Here is an 11,010-nt window from a genome sequence, read left to right as displayed (position 1 = left end):
CTCTTTTGTAGACGCTGTAACTTTTGCGCAAACCAATCAATATACGTTTATTGGGATTTTTTTTTTTACCAAAAATATGTAGCATAGATATTGGCCTAAATTGATGAAGAAATTAGATTTCTTTACATTTTTTTATTGGGTGTTTTATAGCAGAAAGTAAAAAAATATATATATATTTTTTTTCAAAATTGTCGCTCTTTTTTTTTTTTTTTTATAGTGCAAAAAATAAAAACTGCAGAGGTGATCAAATACCACCAAAAGAAAGCTTTATTTATGGGAAAAAAGGATGTTAAGTTTTATTTGGGTACAGCGCCGAACGACTGCGCAATTGTCAGTTAAAATAACGCAGTGCCGTATCGCAAAAAATGACCTGGTCATTAATGGAGGCAAATCTTCTGGAGGGCAAGTGGGTAAAATGTTTGGGGAGCTGTGCCCTGTGCGAGTACACCCCTAATATACATGTGGTTTTCCAGCCTGACCATTGCCAAGGTCTCTTTAACGCACCCACTCCTGTTCATGGATAATGAGGGTAATTACAGCATCTTCTCATTGATTGCTGTGTGCACCCAGGATGACCATTACCGGGAAAAGGTGACGTCACACACCGGACCTCTCTCCCAGCCTGGGACACGCACGCTGCCCTGTCACGTGTCAGGTGGCCAGCCAATGCGCCACTTGTTGGAAGATTCGGTTGCCTGGAAACCGACCCCAAACAACATGGCGGCGCAGTGAGAGCAGTATGAGCGGTCCTTTGTTTACTTTAGGGAAACCCCGAAGACTGAGGACCCTGCCGGGACAGGGCGGTCAGAGTGGGGAGCGGATGAGACACGGGGACGGAGGTGACATGTCCGGGAGGGTGGATGAGCTTTCCACCGATGCTGGGCACACCAGAGCCGGGTAACAAGTGCCCTGTACATAAGGCATGCGAGGGAAGGGGCTGATGTATCTCTTCTCTGTATTTACATTAACGGTGGTTGTATTTGCAGGAAAAGAGCAGCGCCATTTAAAGATCCAGCTGGTAACCTAGGTGAGTGGACTGCTTTATAGAAGTCATACAGAAGAACAACACCTACAACACACTTCAGCTTCGGAAGGTTTTAACCCCCCCCCCCCCTTCATGACCAGGCCATTTTTTGCAATAAGGCACTGCATTATTTTAAATGATAATTGCGCGGTCGTGCGACGCTGTACCCAAATTAACCACTTGAGCCCCGGACCATTATGCTGCCTAAGGACCAGAGGTCTTTTTCCAATTTGGCACTGCGTCGCTTTAACTGCTAATTGCGCGGTCATGCAATGCTGTACCCAAACGAAATTTGCGTCCTTTTCTTCTCACAAATAGAGCTTTCTTTTGATGGTATTTGATCACCTCTGCAGTTTTTATTTTTTGCGCTATAAACGGAAAAAGACCGAAAATTTTGAAAAAAAATGATATTTTCTACTTTTTGTTATAAAAAAAATCCAATAAACTCAATTTTAGTCATACATTTAGGCCAAAATGTATTCGGCCACATGTCTTTGGTAAAAAAAATGTCAATAAGCGTATATTTATTGGTTTGCGCAAAAGTTATAGCGTCTACAAACTAGGGTACATTTTCTGGAATTTACACAGCTTTTAGTTTATGACTGCCTATGTCATTTCTTGAGGTGCTAAAATGGCAGGGCAGTACAAAACCCCCCCAAATGACCCCATTTTGGAAAGTAGACACCCCAAGGAAATTGCTGATAGGCATGTTGAACCCATTGAATATTTATTTTTTTTGTCCCAAGTGATTGAATAATGACAAAAAAAAAAAAAAAAAAAAATATTTACAAAAAGTTGTCACTAAATGATATATTGCTCACACAGGCCATGGGCCTATGTGGAATTGCACCCCAAAATATATTCAGCTACTTCTCCTGAGTACGGGGATACCACATGTGTGGGACTTTTTGGGAGCCTAGCCGCGTATGGGACCCCGAAAACCAATCACCGCCTTCAGGATTTCTAAGGGTGTAACTTTTTGATTTCACTCTTCACTGCCTATCACAGTTTCGGAGGCCATGGAATGCCCAGGTGGCACAACCCCCCCCAAATGACCCCATTTTGGAAAGTAGACACCCCAAGCTATTTGCTGAGAGGCATATTGAGTCCATGGAATATTTTATATTTTGACACAAGTTGCGGGAAAGTGACACTTTTTTTTTTTTTTTTTTTTTTTTTGCACAAAGTTGTCACTAAATGATATATTGCTCACACAGGCCATGGGCCTATGTGGAATTGCACCCCAAAATACATTTAGCTGCTTCTCCTGAGTACGGGGATACCACATGTGTGAGACTTTTTGGGAGCCTAGCCGCGTACGGGACCCCGAAAACCAATCACCGCCTTCAGCGTTTTTAAGGGCGTGAATTTTTGATTTTACTCTTCACTGCCTAACACCGTTTCGGAGGCCATGGAATGCCCAGGTGGCACAAAACCCCCCCAAATGACCCCATTTTGGAAAGTAGACACCCCAAGCTATTTGCTGAGAGGCATGGTGAGTATTTTGCAGCTCTCATTTGTTTTTGAAAATGAAGAAAGACAAGAAAAAACTTTTTTTTTTTTTCTTTTTTCAAATTTCAAAACTTTGTGACAAAAAGTGAGGTCTGCAAAATACTCACTATACCTCTCAGCAAATAGCTTGGGGTGTCTACTTTCCAAAATGGGGTCATTTGGGGGGGTTTTGTGCCACCTGGGCATTCCATGGCCTCCGAAACTGTGATAGGCAGTGAAGAGTGAAATCAAAAATTCACGCCCTTAGAAAGCCTGAAGGCGGTGCTTGGTTTTCGGGGTCCCGTACGCGGCTAGGCTCCCAAAAAGTCTCACACATGTGGTATCCCCGTACTCAGGAGAAGCAGCAGAATGTATTTTGGGGTGTAATTTCACATATTCCCATGGCATGTTTGAGCAATATATCATTTAGTGACAACTTTGTGCAAAAAAAAAAAAAAAAAAAAAAAATTTGTCTCTTTCCCGCAACTTGTGTCGCAATATAAAATATTCCATGGACTCGACATGCCTCTCAGCAAATAGCTTGGGGTGTCTACTTTCCAAAATGGGGTCATTTGGGGGGGGGTTTGAACTGTCCTGGCATTTTATGCACAACATTTAGAAGCTTATGTCACACATCACCCACTCTTCTAACCACTTGAAGACAAAGCCCTTTCTGACACTTATTTTTTACATGAAAAAGTTTTTTTTTTTTGCAAGAAAATTACTTTGAACCCCCAAACATTATATATTTTTTTAAAGCAAATGCCCTACAGATTAAAATGGTGGGTGTTTCATTTTTTTTTTTCACACAGTATTTGCGCAGCGATTTTTCAAACGCATTTTTTGGGGAAAAAACACACTTTTTTAAATTTTAATGCACTAAAACACACTATATTGCCCAAATGTTTGATGAAATAAAAAAGATGATCTTAGACCGAGTACATGGATACCAAACATGACATGCTTTACAATTGCGCACAAACGTGCAGTGGCAACAAAATAAATACATTTTTAAAAGCCTTTAAAAGCCTTTACAGGTTACCACTTTAGATTTGCAGAGGAGGTCTACTGCAAAAATTACTGCCCTCGATCTGACCTTCGCGGCGATACCTCACATGCATGGTGCAATTGCTGTTTACGTTTGACGACAGACCGCCGCTTGCGTTCGCCTTAGCGCAAGAGCAGGGGGCGACAGGGGTGCTTTTTTTTTTTTTTTTTTTTTTTTCTTTATTATTTTTTTGCTTTTTTATCTTATTTTTAAACTGTTCCTTTCATTTTTTTTTTTTTTTAAATCATTTTTATTGTTATCTCGGGGAATGTAAATATCCCCTATGATAGCAATAGGTAGTGACAGGTACTCTTTTTTGAAAAAATTGGGGTCTATTAGACCCTAGATCTCTCCTCTGCCTTCAAAGCATCTGACCACACCAAGATCGGTGTGATAAAATGCTTCCCCAATTTCCCAATGGCGCTATTTACATCCGGCGAAATCTAAGTCATAAAATGCTCGTAGCTTCCGGTTTCTTAGGCCATAGAGATGTTTGGAGCCACTCTTGTCTCTGATCAGCTCTATGGTCAGCTGGCTGAATCACCGGCTGCATTCTCAGGTTCCCTGTTGAGACAGGAGAGCCAGAGAAAAACACGGAAGACGGTGGGGGGGGGGGGCATTCCCTCCCACGGCTTGTAAAGGCAGTCTAGAGGCTAATTAGCCGCTAGGATTGCTTTTACATGAAAGCCGACCGCTGGCTGAAAAGAATGATACCAAGATGATACCTAAACCTGCAGGCATCATTCTGGTATAACCACTCAAAGTTGTGAATGGCGTACCTGAAGACAAAAAAATGGTTAACAATAAAGCACAGTAAACAGTAAAGTATAAATAATTACATACCTGAAAAACAAACATGATAAAACATAATAACAATAACAATAAAACACTGCAGAATAGAATACAGTAAAAAAAGAGCAGAACAATAGAGAGAGAGAATAGAGAGAAAGAACAATAAAACGACAACTATTTTTTTTTATTTTATATATATATATTTTTTTTTTACACTTTTTTTGTAACTAACTTTTATAACGGTAACCGGTTCCAGGTTCGGGTCTCTCAAAATGCGATGGCATCTTGGGAGACCCTGTGAAAGTGTGCCTAGTCTGTGCAATGCTGTACCCTACGCTAATACTCAACTAGTGAATGGTAGCGTTCAAAACATTCACCAATGCAAAGACCAGGATTGTCAGGACAGGAGGGACAATAATAGCGGGTGTCACGCCTATATTCGCGTTTGCTGCAGACACAACATCTTTTTGGGGGGGTTCGTTGGGTAGGGGTACTCGGGAGGACATAAAGAAAATGCCTCTCATGCAGCCGACTGCATTTGGTTGGGGATGTGAATGAGGGAAGTACGGGCGCTGCAGAAGTGGTGGGTTCCCAATTAGGATTGGCGAATGCAGCAGGAAGGGCACTATGGGCACGACGGGCCTGTGTTTGTCTTTTTGGTGGCAGCGGGACACTACTTGTGCTTGCCACCTCACCAGCTTGAACTGCACTTATGGGACTCGCCACGTCACCAAGTGTTACTGCAGCGCTGGTTTGACTACGACCGGGGTGTACTAGGCCGCTGGTGCTTGCCAGTTCAATAAAAAGCTTCCAAAAAAACTGTTAGCGATCGCAGGGATCAGGTCTGACTCTGCGAACGCTGCAGTTTTGCGTTTAGTGTTTTGTAAGTGTCAGTGATCGATCGATACTGCACTTGGGTGGGCTGGACTGGGCCGGGCGGAGGGGCAAAACGCAGGTGCTAGCAGGTATCTGGGCTGATCCCGCTAACACTGCGTTTTTGGGAACCCTAAACTGCTGGGGACGCTAGTATAGATCTGATCGGATCAGATATTGATCCGTTCAGATACTATACCACTAAAGGAGGCGTATGCTGCGTGCGTGGGTGTTAGTGGTACTGGCGCTAACCTGACGCTGCCTGGGGCCGGTGCTTGCTAGTTCACCAAAATGCTACCAAAAAAACTGTTAGCGATCGCAGGGATCAGGCCTGACTCTGCGAACGCTGCAGTTATGCGTTTAGTGCCTTGTAAGTGACAGTGATCGATCGATACTGCACTTGGGTGGGCTGGGCTGGGCCGGGCGGAGGGGCACAACGCAGGTGCTAGCAGGTATCTGGGCTGATCCCGCTAACACTGCGTTTTTGGGAACCCTAAACTGCTGGGGACGCTAGTATAGATCTGATCGGATCAGATATTGATCTGATCAGATACTATACCACTAAGGGAGGTGTACGGTGCGTGCGTGGGTGTTAGCGCTACTGGCGCTAACCTGACGCTGCCTGGTGCTTGCTTGCCAGTTCACCAAAATGCTACCAAAAAAACTGTTAGCGATCGTAGGGATCAGGCCTGACTCTGCGAACGCTGCAGTTATGCGTTTAGTGTTTTGTAAGTGACAGTGATCGATCGATACTGCACTTGGGTGGGCTGGGCGGAGGGGCAAAACGCAGGTGCTAGCGGGTATCTGGGCTGATCCCGCTAACACTGTGTTTTTGGGAACCCTAAACTGCTGGGGACGCCAGTATAGATCTGATCGGATCAGATATTGATCCGATCAGATACTATACCACTAAGGGAGGCGCATGCTGCGTGCGTGGGTGTTAGCGGTACTGGCGCTAATCTGACGCTGCCTGGGGCGACGCATATCACCGCCGGGCGATCAGGGGGCTAAACCTTTATTCGGTAATAAACGGCGGGTGCCCTGACACTATAAAAAATAAACAAACTAACCAGCGTCACCCGTAACAGTTATACGGTGATCAGTGGTGAAAGGGTTAACTAGGGGGCAATCAAGGGGTTAAAACATTTATTAGGTAGTATATGGGGGTCCCTGTCACTATAAAACGCTGACGGCGAACCTAAATATTTACCTCACTAACTAGCGTCACCAGTGACACTAATACAGCGATCAGAAAAATGATCGCTTAGCGACACTGGCGATGGGGGGTGATCAAGGGGTTAAAACTTTATTAGGGGGGGTTAGGGGGGTATCCTAGACCTAAAGGGGGGTAATACTAACTGTCCCAACACTGTAACTGTCACAAACTGACACTATGCAGTAATCAGAAAAAAAAAAAAAAAAACCTGCTGGTGTCAGTTTGTGACAGGGGGGGGGGTGATTGGGGGGGGATCGGGGGGCGATCGGGGGGGGGATCGGGGTGTTTTGTATGCCTGGCATGTTCTACTGTGTGTGTAGTGTGTTGTGCACTTACATTGATGTCTTCTCCCCTCGGCGCTGGAACGGAATACCGAGCCGAGGGGAGATGACATCATTTCCTTTGCTGCTGTTTAGCATACAGCAGCAAAGGAGTGTTCCCATTGGCCGGCGGCGATCGCGAGGGGGGGGCCACGAACGGATGGCCTCCCCCTCATCTCGGATCGCCGGGGAACAGAACGGGACCGCTTCGGGCACCGGGGGGGGGTCCGATCGGACCCCCCACCCGCGAGAGGCAAATCACGTACATGTACGTGATTTTGCCTGCCCGTGCCGCCTTGCCGACGTAAATCGGCGTTAGGCGGTCCTTAAGTGGTTAAAAGTATGCCTTTTTTTCCCCACAAATAGAGCTTTCTTTTGGTGGTATTTGATCCCCTATGCGTTTTTTATTTTTTTGCGCTATAAAAAAAAAAAATGACCGACAATTTTGAAAAAAAAAAAAATATATTTTTAACTTGCTGCTATAAAACATTCCCAATAAAAAAATGTAAAAAAATAAAATTTCTTTATCAATTTAGGCCAATATGTATTCTGCTACATATTTTTGGTAAAAGAAAATCCCAGTAAGCGTATATTGATTGGTTTGCGCAAATGTTATAATGGCTACAAACTATGGGATATTTTTCTTTATTTTTACTAGTAATGGCAGCGATCAGCGACTTAGAGCAGGACTGCGACATTGCAGCGGATAAATCAGACACTAAGTGGCACTTTTGAAACTTTTTTGGGGACCAGTGACACTAATACAGTGATCAGTGCTAAAAAATATGCACTGTCACTGTACTAATGACACTGGCCGGGGATGGTTAACATCAGGGGCGATAAAGGGGTTAAATGTGTTCCCTGCTAGTGCTTACTAACTGTGGGGGATGCTTTAACTGTGGGAAGACAGAGATCCGCTTTCCTGCTTAGCAGAAACAAAAGATCTCTGTCTTCTCTACTGCCAGACCGCAGTTTACATAGGCAGACTGCTGTTCTGCCTCTGGAGCGTTTGGCGGGTGCCATTGGACTTTGAGTTTGCCGGACCTGCTGATTGACTTCCATTGTGTCCAATCACAGTGGAAGCGGGGCGCGCGCGCTGCAGACTCAGAAGTGTAAAATAATATACCTGTACATGATTTTGCGCAGAGGGGCCGCCGCCCCACAGTACATGTACAGTTCATGTTATCTTGGGCAATTCTGATACTTCTCACATATAAGGTAAAATTAGCATTGTTGGGCTAGAAAATGACTTAGAACACCCTAACATTATACATTTTCTGAAAGCAAAGGTCCTGGAGAATAAAATGTTTGCTGTTGCAATTTGTGAAGTCAGACGATATTTCTACAGACATTTATGAAACGCTTATTTTCAGGAAAAAATACACTTAAAGGATAAGTTCACCTTTGGGAACATGATACATGTCACACCCGTTTTTAGGGTGGAATATGTAGCATGTTTCCAATGCTGCAGCCGCTGTGTGTGTCCCCCCCCCATGACAGCAGTATGGGGAGAAGTTCCTTGTACTAGCTGTCACTTTTTGAAATTAGCACGTCTGTGCGGGGCTCTGTCACTCATTTACACTTCTCTGTGGCTGCATTCACACCTGAGCGTAGCGTCTTTGTGCTTTTCCAGAGTTTTTATGCACAATTTTCGCGCTTTTCTATACAGTGTTTGTGAGCTTTGCCAATTTTGTTTAGCCAATATAGAAAACTCTCATCTGTTGCATCATTTGTTGATAGGTATTTTAGCTTTTTTAGCTTTTCCATTAGCTTTTTTAAAAAATATATTTTTTTAATTATTAATAATATTTTTTTTCCGTTAGGGTAATGGGTTAGTGTTAGGGTTAAGATTAGGAGTTAGGGTTAGGATTAGGGGTTAGGGTTATTTATTTATTTTTTGGTTAGGGTACTACTACTACTACTACTTAATAATAATCATAAATGAATACTAAGTAATAATAAATAATTAACCCCAACTCTAAAAAAACAAAATAATAATAAATAACTAAACATCGTAACACTCAATAAATAATTATTAATATTAGTAGTAATTTTTTTTTGTTCAGCTTTGGGTGTTTATGTATTATTATTATTGTGTGGTGCAAACACTGTTTATAGATCCATGCCAGACTTACATGTGCAATTGCATTTTCACACGAACACAGGGGGATTTATAAACAAAAAAAATTTTATTCAACTTTATTGCTATCACAAGGGATGAATAACATTGTTTGCCTATGTCAGTCTTATCAGCTTCAGCTGATAAGACTGCAGTAATGCTGTCCAATGCCCAGGACATGGTCACATGGGATATAGTAGGAAGCGTGATTATGCAGTCTTGTGGGATTTCAGTGTTGTGCAGTAGGAAGTCCTGATAATAGACAGACAAGCACACTTGGTGTGCCGTAAATCAGGGGAGATATGGGATGCTCAGTGACATCATTCTAAAGAACAAAAAGAAAATGGAGAATCCCCCTAGGGGGTGGGACTTTAAAGGCACTACCAAACTGATCAGCATATATATCAAAATATAAAGTTCATTGAATACATAAGAAACATATGATAAAAAAAGGATGCATCGTGTAGTACAAACGTTTTAGCAGAATGACATGGTACACAATCCCAAACCCAAGGATGTTTCAGAGATGAACTGTGGTCTCCTTCATCAGGGGTTTTACAAGAAGTACAGTGTCTATGAGATTCAAATATACAATAATCAACAAACAAGTCCTAACATATGATACTACATATATATTGAATACAACAGACATAGTGATACTTTCATCATAATAGCTAAGGAAGTACATATATGCATCCAAAAATCTTTCAGTGTTGTGCCGTAGGAAGTCCTGATATTAGACAGACAAGCACACTTATGCCTCGTTTCCACTGAGCGGATCGGTTCGGGTCGGTACAGTTTGGAAGGCCTAGAATGGTCCGGCCTATTCAGGTGAACGTTTCCACTGCAAGTCGGACCGACAGGGGCCATACCTGGGTTTAGAAAAAATGCCTAGCATGGCGTCACACGTCTGTCAATCAGTGGAATGTATTGTAGCTCCGCCCTAACCGAACCGTACCATTTTCTATGGCCCCACATCTGAAGCAGGACCAGGAATGATGCAGTTCGGTTGTATGGGCCGCTTCCATAATGGGAACACTCAAAATAGTGTACCGTACCGAACCGATCCGCTCAGTGGAAACGAGGCAAGAGTGTGCCGTAAATCAGAGGAGATATGGGATGCTCAGTGACGTCATTCTAAAGAACAAAAAGGATTATAACAATACTAAGCAAGTAAGGAGATATCTACAAGCAGTGTTCATTAGGGTTTTTTTATGCTGATTTACATGGGACAAATTTGTGGGGGAGAGTTTACAACCACTTTAATACAGTGGTCAGTGATAATACTAATCAATGGCCTGGGATCTGCTGACAGACTCCCGCTGTGTACAATTACGCATGCGCGTGCCCTAAACCGGGAAACAGACAGTGACGTCGCTTTTCCTGTACAGGCCACCCGCCCGCAGTACATTGCGGGCAGGCTGTCATTAGGTGGTTAAAAAGCATGATGACGTTTTGTTTTTTTCCGATAATCTGTCAGTAATAAGATCATGTACTTTCAATCTGTTTCCAATAAGGAATGCCCTTGCACTACATAGTTGATAGTAGAGGTAAAGGAGATTGTACAATCCGATTGTATAGTGTATGGTCACCTTTAGATAGCATGTGCCCACTTTATGCTATGATTCCTGCTGTGAGCTGCTTTCATGTCCTGTAGGGATGTAGCAGCCACTGGTGGAACCACAGCATGCAACAAGGGAAATGCACTGACACACTCCAAAATTTATATAGCAGCCATGACCCTAGGTCTGCAAGAGAGCCTAGGTTGGAGTTGCTGCCCTTCAGAGAGGTGAGCATTAAAGCAAAACTAAACCCTCATATCCTTTACAGCCAAGGAAGCTGCCATCTTGGCCTCTGTTTAACCACTTGCTGGCTGTCATATGACATCCTGGGCTTTCAGTGGTGATATATGAATGATGCCTGCCTGCAGCTACAGGCATCATTCAGATATCAATCTTTTCCACCGGCGATTCCCTTCACCGTAAGAACAATCATAGCGGCTGTTCAGCCACTTGATCGTTCTTACAGGCAGCGGGAGGGGACGTCCGCCTCCCTCCGGTGCTTCCCCCGGGTTGCCCATACGATCGGTGAACCAGAGAGGGAATCCACCGCTGGTGGAAGTTAGCC

General features: G+C 43.5%; 1 protein-coding gene across 2 annotated transcripts in view; it reads left to right on the top strand.

The window, feature by feature from the left end:
* Positions 1-679: 679 nt before the first annotated feature.
* Positions 680-11,010, top strand: part of UBXN11 (UBX domain protein 11) — a 28,878-nt gene continuing 18,547 nt past the window's right edge. For both annotated transcript variants that reach the window (XM_073616143.1, XM_073616142.1), the window contains exons 1-2: positions 680-897; positions 987-1,027. In XM_073616143.1, the coding sequence (XP_073472244.1) occupies positions 740-897; positions 987-1,027 (199 nt within the window). In that variant the 5' untranslated portion in view covers positions 680-739. The remainder of the gene's footprint in view (positions 898-986; positions 1,028-11,010) is intronic.

The sequence above is a fragment of the Aquarana catesbeiana genome, linkage group LG02, assembly GCF_042186555.1.
Source record: "Aquarana catesbeiana isolate 2022-GZ linkage group LG02, ASM4218655v1, whole genome shotgun sequence".
In the NCBI taxonomy this organism is placed as follows: Eukaryota; Metazoa; Chordata; class Amphibia; order Anura; family Ranidae; genus Aquarana; species Aquarana catesbeiana.
The sequence above is the reverse complement of the archived record's forward strand: the minus strand, read 5'-3'. Positions and strand labels throughout refer to the sequence as shown.